This window comes from Pleurodeles waltl, chromosome 1_1, assembly GCF_031143425.1.
Source record: "Pleurodeles waltl isolate 20211129_DDA chromosome 1_1, aPleWal1.hap1.20221129, whole genome shotgun sequence".
NCBI classification, from domain to species: domain Eukaryota; kingdom Metazoa; phylum Chordata; class Amphibia; order Caudata; family Salamandridae; genus Pleurodeles; species Pleurodeles waltl.
The window spans coordinates 146,439,030-146,458,004 of NC_090436.1; the positions used below are offsets into that span (position 1 = coordinate 146,439,030).

An 18,975-nucleotide genomic window follows, 5' to 3' on the forward strand; every position below is an offset into this window, starting at 1 on the left:
GCAAACCCTGAGTCTCCCCATAACACAATTTTAGGTTCAGCTATTCATGCCCAAAGTTTCCTGTGCCACATACATGCGTACATTCAAATCACTGATCTGTGCTATCTTATTAGCTCATTTAATCATGTGATTAATCCCATCAGCCTAGCCATTAGCTTGGGGGTAATATAGAGACATGCTGATGCACCCATTGCCATGATTTTCTAAAAGTACTGTAATTTGCTGGCAAACCATCAGTACTCCCTGGTTAGTAACCACTTCCACAAACAATCCTTATCCTGATTATTCACAATTACACAAAAAGAGGTAAGCATCTCCTTCTTTTGTCAGTCTGTAACTGCCGGCCCAAAACCCACAACCACATTTCACCTGAGAAAATCACATTACACACATATCATGATGATCACCACCAGATATGCACACTATAATGGCCACCTGGGACAGGTGGCCTGGTGTGAAGACTGAAAGGAAAAGGGACAATGGCATGCACTCTCTGGCGGTGAGCGCTTGGGCCAGCACCCAGAAGCAAAGGAGTGGATGACTCTTGGAGAGTGTGCCACTATTAGCAGTTGACAATGAAGACTGAAACTATGGTTAAGTTCATATGTAACATAAGTACCAACAAAGCATTACACTGTTCATTGGCATTCTCAATGAATTTCTCCTAGAGAAATAAAAAATTATTGAAGAGATTTTTGAGGGGTTACCATCGACTGGCCCAGGCATTGCGCCATGACCTCAGTCTATAATATAATGCAACAAGTGATGATCAAAGAGCCAGCTCAAACCTAAACAGATGTATAAATAATAAGTGTTTTACAATAGCTCTAGGAATTTCTAGCTAACATTTATTACAAAACTGTTTGATATTTTCTAATTAAAAAGAGATCAGTAGAAGATGATTTTTTTTATCTACAGTTTGATGCCTAAAGTATATTAGATTCATGCCAGTATTGATGGATTTTTAATAAAAGTCCTCCATATTGCAATGTAGGTGCTCCCCTACCCTGAACTGTACTGGTGTCCAGTGGAAGCTGGTAATTACAGTGTGTGGGTCTGGGCGGGGGGGCACACATGGACATTCCCTCACACAAATGCATTCGCACACACACACACACACACCCCCCCATTCACATCACATGCATGCTCATATACACATAAATGCATGCACCAAACATTAAGTACAAAACATAACACTTACAATCTGCAGCATCTCTGGAGGGAAGCCTCAAAGGTCCCAGTAGGGTTGAGACTGCTGCCTCCTTTTATTGGCTGAACAATGTCAACCAATAGGAGGAGGCAAAAGTCTCAACCGTGTGACAGAGTGAGATGGGGTCAGTCAGAGCTGCTGACCCCACCTCACTCTGTGACAATGTGTCAATGGTAGAAACTCGTCCAAGGGCACTTCAGGGTTTAAAACTGAACTCCCAGGTCTGAGTCTCCCAAAGAGGCTCCCACTTGTCACAAGAGGGTTCCCTTCAAGGTGCTTTGCCAGGCTGAAGAGGTCATGTCCACAGGAGCTGTGACATCTTCAGCCCAGCAACGTTAAGCTCAGGCAGCCAGGTGCCTGTGCATTTAGCATATGCATAGCACCTGGCTGCCTGACATGAACATAAAGAGTGCCAGGCCGATCTTTCCTCTACGTGACGGACACTCTTTATGTCGAAAAAGTGTAGAGGGCAGGGCTGGTATAGCCCCTTTGCCCTTAAGGACGGGCTGTGCTGCTGTTGTCTGGATCCCTAATGCTAATTTCTGTTGACCTAGGCAAACACGGAGCATGCGTTTGCACACTGACATAGGCCTGTCTCAAGGATTGTGGTCTTATTGAACCAGGAGGGGCACCCGAAGCGCTACCCTTATAGTGGTGGAAGGCTAATGTCTTCGCCAGGAGTTAACTAACATGAGCGCAGCTGTCGCAACATACCATGTAGTGATCAGTAGGAGTGAGCAGGTTCACTTTAACCTGGGTCTCTAGAGTGAGGACTACAGGCTCACTCCTTTTAAAGTTCCACTGCTCTTTGCATAACTCACCTTAGCCTACATAGGTTTTGTCCGAGGCCTGTGCAGCGCATGTGTTGTTTACATGTGCTAGGTGTGTGTGCGCCTGTGAGAGGTACAGTATATGAAGTGGACAGTGCTGTGCAGTGTGTGCTTGCTGTGTACATGTACTGGGTTATGTGTGTCTGTAAATGGTACAATTCATGGAGGATCCTGGGTTCCGTTTTGGGAGGCCCAGGCCAGCATGGTGAAACACATGGAGAGCAGATAGAGGAATCCCACCAGACATATTTGTCTATTGCTATATTCCTGTAAGCTGGTGGAACGCACTGTAGACGTGAGAGCCAGGCTTTTCCCGTACACTTTAAAGGGTGCTCTTTGATTCAGAGAGAGGTCAAAAGGAAGAGGCCTGGGCACATCTCAGGAAGGAGATGAAGCTTATAAGAGAATTGTAAAGAGTAGGACTGAGGCCCTTTTGAGGCACATATCACTGTGGCTGACATCCAGGTGTGCACTCTAGTCGCTCCCATAGTCTGTGTTATAAGGCTATCAGATCTGGAGTCACTCCTGCTGTTAAAGTCTGCTTTCAAGAGGAAGAGAGGGCAGAGCGGTGGGTACTTCAAAAGGAAGCTGACCCTCAAAATAAACTTCAAAGCCTCAGACTCTAAATCACATTTGGTGTCTGCAAATGAACTATACGAAGGGGAGCTTGAGACCCCAAAAATTGTCAACTTCCAAGCAGCCAGATGGACTGGGTGAGGAGGGGAGGTTCTGAAAGACTTCTGCCTGTGACTAGGACTGGGGCCAAAGCCTGCTTGCCATGACCAGTGTGCCCTATGAGGAAAAGGTCAGTGTTGGAGGAAGCGAGGACCGGTGGGGAGCCTTGTCAAGTGGACACACTTTGTGAGGTGTGAAGAGATTGCTGCTGCACCAATAGAATCACTGCCCATGTGCAGGACGAAGTCGGTGACCCTTGTGTGCCACAGGAGGGTCGTCATTAAGTAAGCCACATGAATCGCTGTGCCGATCGAGCCAGAGCCCCTGTACAGTGAGGAGCCCACCACCACAAAAGTCAAGAGGGGCTGCTGTGAGAAGATTGCCATGCTGTGAGGGATGTAGCCATTGTGCGGTGCGGAGCCTTGCCAGGAGGGGCTGCCTTTGAGGACATCACTGTGTCGACTGGGCCGGAGCCAGTGTGCAGTGAAGATATGATGACCCTGCATGCCAAAGCGGGTCATCAAAACCAGCAAGACGTGTGGTCTGGTCAGAATTGTCACCAGAGGAGTGAGGCCGCAGTGGTGATCCCTGGGCACCTGCACCGGGGTGAAGGATTTGCACCAGGATCTTCGCACCTGCCCCCCCCCCACATAGGGAACCAAAGACTTACCCTGCACAAAGAAGCAAAGAACCTCTGGTGGTCACTTCGTGGTATGACCATGTGTAAAAAACTCTACTATTGCTGAGTACAGCCCACCTGGGCTGCGTGCAGCAAACTCACCTGAATCAGCTGCTGCTGCTCCATCATCTGCAGAAATGACATGCGCAGAAATGACATGCGCAGGAGCTAAGAATGCAGATGCAGGTATGACTGAATCAGGGCTGTTGGCCATGGGGGAAACTTACTTGCTAGATAGTGCTAGACAGCATTGTGGCACTGGAATACTGTTGACTTTAATATAGTGGACCCTTGATACTAGGACCACTAGTAGGGTTTACCCTGGATTTCCCCTAAAGTGAACAAGAAATACTGCTAGGAGTGGGGAGGGAGTGGTACCCAGAGAACCGACTAAAGAAAAACTAGAGCCCTCACCTCAGTGAGACTGTGTAGATCCCTTTGTGTGGTAAAATAAAATACTTCTTTTATCACAAAAATAAGTATTTGGTTGGACAATCATTTATTGCTTCCGCTATTGCGCATATGTTGAATGGTGAGCCCGTGTTCACCCCCTTGAGCCTTGAACGTCTTGGACTACGCTACCCATGAGAGTCAAGTGCAGGAGGGGTGCTTGGCCCAGTTGCCCAGGATCCATAGTAGGTCGGGCCCAGGGCATCAGGAGTAAAAGGCCTCAACCCCCACGCTTCGGAACAGTTGCTCCTTCGTGCCCTGTGACCCTCTGAAGGGTGTTCTGGTAAATGTAAAACATGTTCTGTATTTTTAAATTCACATTAAGGATAATGCATTTTGGGAGATAGCGGCTGAAGGGCCTTTGCGTTCTTAACCTCGGAAGTTATTAATTTTACGAAGCCCTTGATTTTAAGAGAGTCAAGAATAGTGTCCAGCGTTACTGGAGAAGGGTGAGACATCTGCAGAGGTATCAAGTCGCTCCATTTCAGGCTAGGATAGCTAATCCACTCTTCAATGTTCCTTTGCATTCTGGAACTTGTAGTTGTATATTAATAAAAGGGAAAGCAAAACTCACTTAAACCACCTGTTCCATTGTGTTTTTTAATTTCTACATAAAGCCTCTGGCAACCTTACTGCATGAATATAGACCCAAAGTTTACCTACATGGCTTATGATATGCAACAATAAGTCAGCATAAACAAAATGTCTCCATCGGTCTGCAGGGCGATTCATTATCCTGCCTTCTCAATATCTGTTTAAACACAATCAGACAATAGATGTTTTCATAAATGTATTCCTAGTAAGACCAGCCTTTCCTGCTAACACAGAGGGGACTCAATGCTTTGGTCCCATTTGATGGTAAGTTGTTCCTTCTGTTATCCGTAAGCAGGTCGCTTTAGAAACCCCGTCATCCAGATTTACAGCTTCTAGCACTTGTTTCTGTCATCTGAAACTGTTAAGGGTAAACGCCACCCAATACACTTTCGGGACTCCACGACCCACTATATAACATAAATTTCCATTTGAGTCATTTTTCCAATATAATTTGCAACTTTAACAGCTGGCCAGTTAACCGAGTGGCCTAGCAAGGAGGTCCTGGGCCAAGGAAAATGTCCCATATGGCTGCTAGTGGGGTAGTAAAATAAGCAATTATCAAGGTTAAATGGGCCCCTCAGGGTTCTGGGCCCCGGTGCACTGCACCTGCCGCACAAATGGCAGCTACGCCCGAGTTAACGCCTCGCAGCCGACATCTTTCTCCATACTTACTTTTCTCCGACAAATTTTAAGTGTAAGAGTTACCCGTTACTTTGTTACTCAATACGTGTGTTTCGTTTTCTCTGGTATGAGGGAACCACATAAATAACAAAGTACCACGTCTCTCTTCCACTTGAAACGTCTCAGATACTATTAAGAAAAGAGTAAAACCGTGCTGCCAAGTGTTGATTTCGACTGTTAGAAAGGGAGTACACACAGGCAGAAATAAAATCACCTGATGAGGCAGTGATTTTGATTATGAGCCTTTCAGTGCTCAAAGGCGCGGTGGGCGGGACTTCCCCTTTTAAAATGACTACGCCCTTTCCGGAATGACAACTGCATGTACCAGCCGCGCCTGGATGACGCATTAGTATCTCCCATGCAGCCTCCACCTAACTGCTAAACCTACTAGAAATAATCCAAGACGTGGTAGACGTCCTCGTATAAGGGTTTCACAAACTAGGCGTAGATCTTCAGAGGTGTAGCTTCAGGGGGAGGCTGCAAGGGATGGAACTATAAGTGGGGGAGCCATTAAAAAACTCGAGCTAGAACCTGGCTCAGTCATCCCAAAAGAGGCCGATCTTTCTGTGGCTTCTCCCAGCCACCAACGCTCTACCCTCAGGCGCCAATAATTCAAAGATAATGTTAAACTTTCATGTAAAACAGAAGGGAGAAGGAAATAATCTCCTGGTGCTGCACTGCTCAATGCGAAGCAAGAAAACGTGATAAATCTCAGTGGCCCTGTTCGCAAATTGTGCGATTGTTTGCAAATATTTTATTCCAGCAGGCCTGTTTTCTCTTCATTATCAAATATGAGTTGATCTACAAATATGTGATTTCAGGTTTTGCGCTGTGATTTAGGAAGCTATAATGTTGCTCCATGTTTAATAGGAATTTAGGCCACATTAGATTAAGCCTGGCAAATGGCTTGCCTCTTAATCCCTTAATGTTACTGTCATCAGGGAGGAGGCAGGAATGTTTCTTTGTTCATATTTATAAAATATCAGTTTCAATAAATATCTCACAATGTGGGGATATAATCCTATGTCTTAAAGTGGCATGCTTCAGCGTGTTAAATTAATAAACATTCCTGAATTTTGAGGCGACTTTATCATATTTGTACATGATGTTTGATGCATCATTTCCCTGTTAAATATTTGCAAGGCTCAGCTTTTGCATGTGCTCTTTGAGCCAATCCAGACACTTGTTTGGCTTGGTTCTCTCTCTTAATCTGGAGAGAGAGAGAGAAAGAGAGAGAGACAGAGAAAGAGAGAAAGAGAGAGAGAGAGAGAGAGAGAGAGAGAGAGAGTCACCCAGGGTGCTCATCTGCTTCAATATATGCACCACCGCCATCAGCCACTCCATTTCTGTGCTCACCATGGGATGATGATCCCATCCACGCACAGTGTCAAAGCTCTGTGCCTCTATCAGGCCTTGGTTGTGGAGCTCGGGCCCCCAACTTTCCACCAACTCACCCCAGCATCCTACACCCGCTCCTCCATCCACTCACATATATTGATACAACCATTCACCCCTCCGCTTACCTATCTGTATTTAATTGTTAACCCACTCATCTATCCATACACTTACCTAGCTACGCAACCACACTGAAGCAGACACATTAAATAGGTAAGGGTGTCTGCACTGTTAAGAGAGGTGCTGCACCTTTTATGTGAGGAGGGACATTTCAGTGATGCTTACAGAGCTATACCTGTTTTGTTGTGGTAGGAAGCTCCTGTTGCCAATGAAGAGATATAACTTTTCTGGTAGAGAGGGGAGATGGTATTGCTCTTACCATTATGTACTTGTTCCATGAGGGCCGGAAGCTTGCACTCCTATTGCAAAGTTGTACCTGGTATATAAGTGCTGCATGCGCTAATGATGGTGTGCTGCACGTGTGGTGAGGATTAGAGCCAACACTGCTGACAGTGTGCTAAACCTTTTCTGTGAGAGAAAAAAGCTTGCACTGAAGCTGCTGTGGTGTATCTGTTCTGTTAAGGAGGGAAACTTGCACTGTTAATACCCTGCTGTTCCTCTTCTATGGAGGATACTGACACTGCTCCTGGCATGCAGTACCTATTCTGTAAGGCAGGGAAACGTGCTTTGAGTTGCCCATCTCATGCCATAGTAAGCACACAGTGGTGTACATCACTTTTAGTGCTCAAGAGTACATCTGGGTATGGGTACTAAGCAGGGCTGGCTCTAGGGTGGTACGACCGGTGTCACCGCACCAGGTGCTGCCTTTTGTGGGGGCGCCGACTTTGCAGGTATATTATGATTTTAAAAGCACCTACTAATGTGCCTTGCCTCCAGCAGTTTTTAGACAACACTAAATATGTCAAGATAACTCTGGTGATTAATGTTCTGCCTGGAGATAGAGTTTTAAGGTAGAGGGGATGGTTAATATGCCTCCTGCAAAGAACGTGTACCATGCGGATTAAGTGCATATAATGCAAATAAGTCAGTGAGTTACTACTTTTGTCAGATAGGTGCTTTTGTTACTTGCAGTTAATAAGTTAAAGTCCTAATATAGAACAGTAAGCTATTAAGTGTCATCAAAGAACCACATGCAAACTGCAAGGCATAGATTAGAGCATTATGATTTTTTTCCTCAGTCTTTCATTATCTTAATCTTGTAAAAAAGGTTAATTTGGGTAGCAATACATCCTTATTATTAAAGAGCAACCCCAACCATACCATTATATTTTCATGAGTTTGTGCTTTTCCAGACAACGCACTCAAACTATATAGCCTACCAGTATGGATGACGTGACCCCGTCTTTTGTAACATTTCTTATATACTGATTTAAACACCTATGTTTGATTTTCTCTGCCTAATGTGTGTGTGATGTAAAGTGCTCTGACACCCTACACTGGTATGAGTAGCACTATAAAACTCATTAAATGTATCTGAGAGGGAGTGGTTTTGTATACTTGAGGGGCACTGTTAAAGGGTGGTAGTGAGGGAATCCATGGAGGAAGTGGTCATGGAGGGGGGGCGCCAACAAATATTGACGCAGAGAGTGCCACCAACGCAAAGGCCGGCCGGGTTCTAAGCAGGTGACCTTAGCTGCGCGCATCAGTTAGACATCCTTCTAAATATTTTGAAGACCTGTAGGAAATTGCCACCTTTTCCCATAGACGAATACTGGACCCTAATGCATGTTTTTGGGTTCTGAAAGGGCCAAGAGACAGTACTTAAATGCTAGTTTGTGTACAATTCTCTGCATTCGTTTTTAACATAGGAGTTCTGCCTTTATTTTTGTTAAATGGTTTAACATAATCAGCTCTAAAATACGTTTGAAGTGTTTTTATCTTGCAGTTGCTGATTTAAGTTTACATTTAAATGTGTATTCCTGATTTAGCATAATAAACTGACCCGTCAAACTCTGGTCACAATTTCAATCCACATAAAACAAGATGAATGATTTAAATCTTTACACTAGACAACTGCATTAATTTTGAATCTCATATTTATATATTGGGTAAGACAGCTCAGAAGGTTAATGCTGATGTTAAACATATGCATTTATAACCTATGGGTCACAAGTAACAATTATAATATAATTGCTTAGTGAGTTATGCCCTTTCTGCAAACAGTTACATGTAATAATGAAGGCATAACGTTGGTTCCTTCTTCTAAGAGATACAAATTGGCTCAGGTGCATACTAAGGAACACAAGCAAGAGCTAAAAAATGTCAGTTTGTTTAGTGCTGTATAAATGGTTATTATTAGCGTAATAACACACAGGCATGTTTCACCTGGTGCCTCCGGGCAGGGGCCCTTGCCTGTCCTGCCTGTGCCATTTGTATGATTCCCTCTACCCAGCCTTGCAATTGAAATCTGATTGCATTACTGTGGCATCAAAGGAAGGTCTCCCCCATTTTTAGCTGACCTTCCCTACTTCTGCATGGTCTTGGTTGGAGGTCAGGCACGTTCCTGATATTTTATCTAGTTAGAGTGTTGGTGAAGGGCTGTTTCTTCTGTCATGTGTCACAGATCGGATCTGAGTCATTGTCCCTAGTTCCGAACTTTGATCCCAATTACACCTTTTCTTGTACCTCTCACTACCTAAGAGGCCTTTACCTGTGTGCAGGTGATGATGAGGGGATGGGTAGTTTTCAACTGTACTCAGCGTCTCCCATCTTCTTCCCACCTCATTTCCCTTTCCTAGCATTATCTCCTACCAAGTTATGCTCTTTTTCATAGTGCATTGTGGCATCTAGTTTCATGCCCATTTCATTGCCAGAGGGGGAAGATGCCATCACGCACATGTAAGAGCTACAAGCCACTTATCTGTTTTTGAGTTTGCTAGCTCAACAGAATATCCTATTCAATAAATATTTACACATCGTCCTACAACATCAGTACACATTAGACACAACTCCTAGTACCATAATACACATAAAACTTCTCCAAGCCATACAGTTGAGTAAGCACTTGGTCCCTGAAGGATACATTCTTTCAAGTTATACTGACAAATTATATCCTATCACTAATCTACATAGCCAAGTTAAATTAACCCAGATACACCCACAAACACAGAGATTAGGATCTAAGCCACATAATCAGTGATGATACCTCAAACCGTAACCTGCACTTCAAGCCGAGCAATGCACACCCATACACTCCAGTAGAACTAAACTAATTACAAACTCTTTCGGCATGCAATTCCAGAAAGATAATCTTCATATCTTTGAATGTGTGATGTCATTGCTACAATTTATTTTCAAAGGTAGATAGAAAATGATATCACTAGTTCCTTGGTGTGTAGATCTCCACAAGGTACAAAGGATTTATGGTCCATATAGTTTAAGTCTCTCCAGTGTTTAGGATGCCTCACCTCATTCAGGTTCGCAGATGTTCTGCAGCTTTTTCTCCTGTTTCACAGCTTTCACTGTATTCTCTGACCCTTCCTGCCTTTCAAGCATTGTCTGCTGCTGGGCCTGGGCTGCTGCAAAGTCTGTGCCTGCTCCCTTCTCTGAGCCTGGCCTGCGGCTGCTAGGTCTGTGCCTGCTCCCTTCTCTGAGCCTGGCCTGCTGCTGCTAGGTCTGTGCCTGCTCCCTTCTCTGAGCCTGGCCTGCGGCTGCTAGGTCTGTGCCTGCTCCCTTCTCTGAGCCTGGCCTGCTGCTGCTAGGTCTGTGCCTGCTCCCTTCTCTGAGCCTGGCCTGCTGCTGCTAGGTCTGTGCCTGCTCTCTTTGACCTACCTGCCCTACATTGCTGTGTGGAAGAGATGCACCGCAGTGGATAATATGGTCCCGACTAACTTACTGTGGCCATGCACAGACAATCCTTACTTTTCTAAAAACTAATGTTCCTAATCCGGTCCCTTACCCTGTCCAGGGCACCAGCCTGACCTCACTATGTTTGTTGGGTACAGCTCGTGGCTTTATGTGAAATCCTGGCCTCGCATCGCCCGAACATTGAGTATGTTACACCACTATATATCTCCTACCCTACAGTCCTTTCACTGGCTGCCATTTGATGATTAATTATATTGAAAGCAACATCTATTGAGCATAGAGCAATCTTTAGAAATGTTGTCTCTTTTTCAAACAACTCAGTTGGTAGAGCGTCCTCAGATCTGCTCAATCAGTCCCGTTACAGCGCCTAAGCATTGAGAAACACGAGCCAAAGAAAGGCCCTTCCTCGGTAGCGGCAGCAAACTGGAATACTCTTACACTGCACATCCATAGTGGGGCAGATTTGCTCAAGTAGTTGTTGGTAATTGTCTTTACTAGGGATTGAGATTAATTCTAAACGCTACACACTAAAATCTACCAAAGCAAAACAGGAGTCTGTGCTTACATCTAATCCTGTACAGGCAGAGCCTCTATTGGGGGGTAATCGAAGGTTTCCAGATAGGCTTTAGGTGTGTTTGTCAGATATAGGTAGATCACTTCTCTGACTCCACCCAGCTTACACATTTACTCCAGCATTAATTAGCACAGAGGGCTCAGACTTAATGACATCATCTAGAACACTGCAGTGTTCACCTCCTTCCAATCTGGATCAGTCGCTTCTCTTCCTGCACATTACACTGCTTGTGCACACAGCAGGGGTTCTGTGGTCAGCCCCTTGACGTGTGACAATTCATGGGATTATTATGTACCTGGATCTTTACATATAGTATTACTGAGATGTGTGTGGCTGGATTGTTACATATAAAAGACTGAATAAAGAGAGCTATTGTTTTACTTTTCTCTACATTTGGTGGCCCCTTTAAGGAGGCCATGTTTAGGTGACGTCATCAATGGAAATAGCACTGTGAATGAAACCAAGCCATGCCCAGCGGTAGTACTACGCGTATTCATCGGTATTTCCTTGAGAGCAAAGGTGCAGTATGACATGACTGTAGGTGTTGGCACAACAACAGCCTTTTCACTCCACAGCCTGCTCCAGGAGGACTGAAGCCAGCCACCGGGGCAGAAAGCTGGGAACAAGGCTCAACCCCGGGTCTGGGACCCAAGAACATGACAGAGTTCAAGGAAATTAGTCTCACGGTGTTCACTAACATGTGTAAGTGAAAAGAGTTATATCAGCTTGCAGTGAAGCATAGAATAGATTGAAATGTGCACAAATCCTGGTGTGGCCAAGGGCCCAGGCTACCTCCACTCGCTGCCCCCTCCATGTGCCAACAAGAGACCTGAGTTCAAGAAAGCCTCTGACAAGGTGACAAGGCAAGAGTGCACATGAATGTTGTTAGTTGTAGGTAAAAAGGAGCTTCCTTAACCATGTAATGAGAGCTTGCAACAGCTAATGAGTGGCCATGAAACTACTGAAAACCCCATCTCTCAAACAGCCCATAAGTACAACATGAGGCATAAACTTTACTTGCAAGCCATGACCTAGATGGTGGCTTCAGCTGCTTTGCTAATGCAGGGAGGAAGGCTGGACCAGATGCCACACCCAGTGACTTATGAACGTGCTGTACTTTGCATTATCCCAGAGAGCTTTGAAGTGGTTGGTAGAAAGCCAATCTCGCGGCATTCTGTCTAACCCTACTTGGTTATTTCTGTCATTCACCATTCGCTAACAGTGCATGGCCACACTCTCTTTAAAGCAAAGCCACTTCCTGTTTAAATCATAGCCACAACCCCGTAAAGCATTGCCACTCCCACTTTCGAACACCGCCTACGCGTACTAGTGTTTCCCTAGTTTAGGCCATATTCCATGGACATCACTTAGGGGGTCACCAGAGGTCGCATAAGCGACCTCTGGCCTTCCTCCTGCGACCCCCGACACTGTCCTTGCGACCCCTTGCCTCAGAGGTTGCAAGGGCAGTGTCACAACAAAACTAAACAAGGCTCTAGTGAGCCTTGTGTGCTGTCCGTGCACCTCAGCTATATTGTGCGCACGAGGAGGCATGTAAACTCCAAGGAGCAGCCAGACCGTGCAAACACACTTGTGAAACAATTATTTAGCTTACACGTGGAACCGGCCCCTGTCAGAGGCATCTATGTTCCTCCTACTGCTCCTGAGCAAGTGAAGAGAGAGCAAGAATTACAGGAGAGAGAAAGGTCAGAGTGGAACGACTATGAGGGGGGAAATAATGCAAGGAATAGAGGAAGAGGAAACGTGATAGAGACAGGTGAGAGACAGGCAAAGACAGAGGTTTGTGTGAAAGAGAGGGATTAAAGACATCGGGGAGGCGACAGATGTGAAATTGTGTGAAGCAGTTGAAAGGGATACATCCCCCCTTTACTCATCCCAAGGCTCAACCTATTACTATAAACTCCCAATTAACACTTCTGGATTCTTCCCTCCTCTACCCCTCTACTCCAGTTAATCCAACTAACAAACTCACATATCTGCGGCTCAAATTAACTCATAATAATACTAAAACTGTACTCATATTTCCCTATACTAATCCACCACTAATTCCTTTTGGGTTCCGGAGTAGCGTGCTACTCGCTGAAAAGCGCTTCAACGTCTCGTCAGGGGTAGTAAGCGCTATATTAATACTATTACAATACAATACAATACAATAGGTGATAAACACATGGGCATGTGACAAAGAGTTAAACGTTAGAGGGAAAGACCAGTGATGGTAGCATGAGAAATGTGATACAGATAGAGAAGTGAGAAAGTGGCAGCTATGTGAGACAGAGAGGGGTACAGGCAGGTTTGAGAAAAGTTATAAAGAGGCACAGGGGTGGTAAAAAAACTAGGAGGCGGACGGAGATAGGGGAGACTTATTAGAAAGCTACAGCTCAGAGGGACAGATAGGAGACAAATACAACAGAAGGGAATTAGAGGGGGAGGAATCCGTGAAAGAGAGGTGTGAGCTAGTGAGAGTGCTTAGAGAGAGTGAGATGGAGAGGGAGGGGGAAGACTTGTGAGAGAGATGATAGGGAAAATGAAGAGAAAGCACAGAGAAGCAACAGGTGTAGGAGAGATACACAATAAAGAGACATTGTGAAAAACAGGTGAGAGAGATGAGGAGGTAAACACGAAAAAGTGACAGCTAAAAGAATGAGAGTTGAGAAAGTGGTAGTAAAATGACAAAGCAGAATGGGAGAGTGAGGTAATACTACTTCGGGAGAGAGACAGAGTGGTGAAAAGGAGACAGACAAATTAGAAAAAGCTGACGACGAGGAAGTAAAGAGGTGAAAAAGAGACAGCGTAAGAGAGTTGGGGGACAGGTGACAGAGACGTGTAAAGGAGAAAGGTAAGAGAGTCAAGTGGGAGAGAAAGACGGGTAAAAAGTAAGGGTTCCAAATGAGTTTAAAAGCACCCAGTCGGTCTACGATTGTTCCGTCCTGCTAAAAGAATCTCCAAAAAGCATGCACACTCAGGACAGAGGAGCACGTTCCTACACCCACATCTTGGAAATCGTTGGTGAAAAACTGTGTACAACGGTGAGATCCTGATGAAGCAACAGATAAATAGGATCTGCCGAAACATGATGGTCACGAGGGAGGTCCATACAAGGATCCCCTTCTACATATATTTACAAACATGCCAGCAGGGAATGATTAAAATGTGATGTATCCATCTATCAGCAATTTTAGTACTTCTTGAAATATTTGTATTATGGGTTATAGGGCTGTAATAGTATGACAGAACACCTCTAGCGCGACTGGGGCTGGGGCATTAAGCGACCTTTGATGTAATTCTGTTGAAAAACACATTCAGGTACCCTATCACACACTGGTTAAAAAAATGCATTCGTTAGTGCACTGGGGTCGCCTGGACAGCTACAGCTCACACAGGCACTTAAGAGACATGATCATTCTAAGCTTGCAGTCCGTTCTCATGAGTTGTATAACGGTGTCTCCTTATAAATTCTCTCTCCCCCCTTTTAAGTGAATGATTAGTGGGTTAAGCGTCTGCTGCTGAAATGTTTGTAATATCCTCTTATAGGTCAGAGTTTAATCAAATAAGTCATAGTCAGTTGGGTGACTTGTAAAAGCAGACATGTAGTGCTGACATTCACGCCTGAGTTAGGAAGCGCTATATTATAACTATTTTCCTTGGGAGACCATATGCAATGTAATAATTGACTCGTTTACAAACAGCCTATGCTGCAGCCGTACAGCTATGTGGGCTGTGAACAAAATGTAAATATTACCAAACGTAGCAGTATTCGTCTTTATCAAACGAAAGCATGAAATGATGCATAAGCCTAAAGCATGAAATATGCCTGAACCCCTGTGAGCTCCAGGTTACCACAGACGTTCTGCGTCAGGTGCATTACCCAGCTGAGCTGCCTCGGTTGGTGAGCTCACGTGGGCGGTGCCCCACGCCTGTCTGTGCAGCAGCTCGCTGCCAGAACTGCACCTGGTCACCACAATGCACACATGTGCATTCCTGCTCGGAGTCCCCAGCCTGCTTTACTCGTTTTCTTTGTTTGTCATCAACATAATGAGAGGGTGGCTTCAGGTAAAACCGTTTCGCGCTCAGACTGACGTCTAATGTTAGGGAGTAACGTCAGGCCCGGGGGTTTAAAACAGGTTGCGTCACCATACAAGCTATATTTTCAGTTTAGTTTGCTATGTAAATGCTTATGCTGCGCGAGCACAATGGGTACCTCTACTGAAATGTCAGTAGTCAATATAAATGGTTACTCATTTTGTCACTTCAGGAGAAAGAAAGAAGTTGAGACAGAATTCTAAACTTTAACACGCATTGCATATTATTTAAGCGGCGAACACTCAACCCACTGAGCTAATAGGCTTCAACAGTGAAGCACAATATTATATACATTACGCTTGACGCGAATAAGTAAATGCATCATCCATTTTTAAACATGTAAAAGCGTCTGGAAACTGAGGCATTTAAAACAGAAGGCTGGGTGCCAGCAGCCTGGCAACAGCAGGTTTAATCCCTTAGCAGAGTGCACAACCCCTCCCTCCGGCGCAGGACACCCTGTCAAAGCTGCGCCAGGGGGCGTCGCTCATTTTCGGCTCTTGCTCCACCCTTCGCCCTAAAACAAACAGAGACTTAAAGACCAAATGCAGCATGACTACGCGGAGCGGTTCACCGGGCGAATTTACAGAAAACTTGAGAGTTCAAGCTCCCGCCAAGAACTGCAGCAGGGAGCAGTTCACGCTTCGGATCGGAGCGCTCCTTTGCCGGGAGTCCCTGGGGTGGGTGTGGGTGTGCTCGGAGGCGAAGGGAAACTTCCGCTGACGTCATTGCACCTGTGCCCGCTCCCAGCCGGCCTGGCTTCCTCCCCGAGGGCTCAGGTGCCGGAGCACGGCGGTGTCTGCAGCTTCACGGAGCAGGGAAAGCTGCGCCTTTTTACCACACACCTGCCAGTGACCACCCCCCACAGAGTGGCACTTCACGTTGCTCAGTACCTCTGTAACTAAAGTTTTTAAACTTCTTACATTTTAAAGCCATGTATTTTTATTACGTTGCCGTCTTTATCTACAACCACAGCTACTGCTGCTAAGTGCCATCTATGCAGTTTGTGTCACATTTAGTCCTATTATTTTACCTAACAGGGATTTTTTTTATACGATGTTTAAAATGATGCATTTAGTAGAACAAGTTTCAGATTGCAACATGCTATTTGCCTAACTGGCCAGCACTGCCCGAGGCCTCCTGGCTGAAGCTGCCTGGGCAGGGTAAGAGTGGCGCACATGCCATAGGGCCACTTTGGAATTGTGGCTACTTTCATTGAATACATTTGAGCGCCAGTATGCAGCGTGCATCACTTCTACGTAAGAAAGTCCACTAACATTCACACACACCAGAGTACGCTAATTCGATATCACTTTATGGTCAAATTAGGAATAACCGAAAACTACATAGAGCAAAAAGGGTCCTCGAGTACCCACCAAAGTCATCTCAGCTATGACAAATGCCCTTCCTAGAGCGCAGCGTTTGAGAAGTTAAGCGGGCAAAACAAAAGCACTTCAGAAAAGTTAGCAGGGACCGGTGACCAACCTGCCGGGGGCATTACTAACAGGTGTGAAGTCTACCCATCCCATTGCAAATACCAGGAGGTGAGCTGCCAGAAACTGGCTTCTCACTGCGCGGAACCCGTGCCAGACAAGCCACACTGGGCACTTTCGTTGGAAAACACCATCTGAAGGTTGCATCGCTTGTTTACTCTTGTTAAGGTCCATACAGCAGCACACTCACCCGGGTGTAGAGCTCAAAGACTGACATTTCCCAGCGAGAAGGGGGTCGTGCTCCAATAAATCCCAAAAATCAAAGTTATCCACGGGCGTTTAAACCCCACGCGCTCTGGTGCGGCAGGTTGCTCCCATCTAGAGGCGCCGGGTCCTGACAGAGCCGGTGTCCAGCCAGTAACCCCTGTTGTGTGGCAGGTACCCCGCTGTCCTGGCAGGAACCCCTGTTGTGTGGCAGGTACCCCGGTGTCCTGGCAGATAGCACCGATGTCCAGCCAGGAACCCCTGTTGTGTGGCAGGTGGTACCCACGGTGTCCTGGCAGGAACCCCTGTTGTTGTGGCAGGTACCCCGGTGTCCTAGCAGGATCCCCTGTTGTGTGGCAGGTAACCCGGTGTCCTGGCAGGAACCCCTGTTGTTGTGGCAGGTACCCACGGTGTCCGGGCCGCAACAGGGGCGCGCAGGCTCTTTGCTCCCGCCGCCCTCCCTTCGCCAGGCGACCTTTAACTCCCAGGGCTGGAGTTGCCTCTGACTGGCCTCGGCATTTCCTTGTCACTCCGCCCTGCCGCTCCCTGCCTCGGCGCGGAGGTGTGTGAGCCGCCCTGCTGGGTGCGAGGGGAGCAGGTGAGGCGTGCAGGCGCGGGACCCCCCTCTGCCGCAGGCGCCGAACCCTGCCTGCTGCCCGCCGTCTTCCTGGGTGCCGGCGGCTGCTCCCCCTCCTGTGACCTGCACCCCAGACTGCGATATCCCACCTCGCCGTATCCGAGCCCTTCCCGGAGAGGAGGCGAGCCGTCCTCGCTGCTTCCAGCGCGGTGCAACCGGGCCACCTGCTGGCCGACAGGGCGGAGGGCCGGGCTCTGGAGCTGCAGGAGCCGGGAGGGAGGGCGCTGTGAGGAGCGCCCGGGACTCACTGAAACTGCCCCACCGGAGCTCCCCCCGCCAGCTCACCCCCCGGCTCCATCCGACGGGGGCTGAGTGCACTGATAACTCCAGTGGGAGAACTGCAGAGGGCTCAGTGTTTGACAACCCCAATAGGGGACTTGAAGTGAAGCATGGAGCTCCAGGGGAACTAGGGCTGTGTGAAGGAGCTTCAGTTTGGGGGTATGGGGGTTGCTGTGAGATGCGGTTTGGGATGGACCGGGGGAGGAATTGCAGGCAGCTAGTGCTGTCAGGTGGAGTCGAACAGCAGAAAGGGCGAACCAGTCCTGTTAAATAGTTCCAGGGTGGGATTACTGCAGTAGTAACGTGAGATGGAGCTCAAGAGAAGGGTTAGTGCTGTGAGGTAAGGGGACAGGAATGGTGCAGTTACACGGAATTTCAAAGGGGGGGGGGGTTGCGGGTGCCAGTGCTGTGGATCTAAGAGTGGTAAGGTGGAACTACTTGAGTGAGCTCCAGAGCGGAGCTAGCGCTGCGAGAAACAGAAAGGAGAGCCGTGCTGCAAACCGCAGCTCCAGACGCGGCTCATGCTCTACGATAGACAGCCCAGAAATAAGCCTGGGGTGTAAGACGGAGCCCCAGAGGGGAAGTTGCTGCCATGGAATGGAGTGCTATCTGAGAAGGAGCTTTTGAACTTTTGGTAGCGCTGCGAGATGAATTACTTGAGGGTGACCTAGCGCTGTTAGCTCGAGCGTCAGGAGCTGAGCTGATACTGTGAGGGGAGCTGGTGCTGCGAGCAGGAGCGTCAAAGGGGGGTCTGGAGGTGGGATGGAGGGCCAGAAGCAGCATTGACACTGAGAGCTAGAGCATCAGACGCAGCGCTAGTGCTGTGAGATAGTGTCACGAGGGGAGCTGGCACTGACAGTTGGCACAGCACGAGGAGAGCTGATGCTGTGAGATGGTCACAACGAGGAGCTGGGGCTACGAGATGCAGCTCCCTGTGAAAGTTACGGGGTGCCCTCAAGCAAAAAATACATTTCTCTTTCTGATTTGTGGACATTTCACCGCGGGGCAAATGCCGACTCACTTGACGCTGGTATGTACCCAGTGGTGATAACTGCCTTTTTTTCCGGTGGGTGCCACCCCTATGTGCCTCTGCCCCTTCCTGTCTGGCCGATGGTCATTTTGTCACCTACGACTGTCACGTTCATACAATTAGGCGTTGCAGTGCAGGAGGCCCGTTGACAAGAATGGTGCGGCCCGAAGTCCGTATTCCCTGTTTCTATTTGTCCAAAGGAACAGGGGCGAGGGGAAAGCTAATATCGAAAAGAAATCTCTTGTGAATAGATAGTAGGGTATTCACTTAATTTATCTCTTTTAATACTCCTAAACTGTCTTCTTCATGATATAAAAAATA

At 47.0% G+C, this 18,975-nt stretch overlaps 1 protein-coding gene across 2 annotated transcripts in view; it reads right to left on the reverse strand.

The window, feature by feature from the left end:
* MYO5B (myosin VB) overlaps positions 1 to 17,784 on the reverse strand; it is an 842,958-nt gene extending 825,174 nt beyond the window's left edge. The window contains exon 1 of one of the 2 annotated variants that reach the window (XM_069219220.1): positions 16,695 to 17,784. In XM_069219220.1, the coding sequence (XP_069075321.1) occupies positions 16,695 to 16,721 (27 nt within the window). In that variant the 5' untranslated portion in view covers positions 16,722 to 17,784. The remainder of the gene's footprint in view (positions 1 to 16,694) is intronic. The other variant, XM_069219218.1, reaches the window with a different exon arrangement.
* Between the last annotated feature and the right edge of the window lie 1,191 nt (positions 17,785 to 18,975).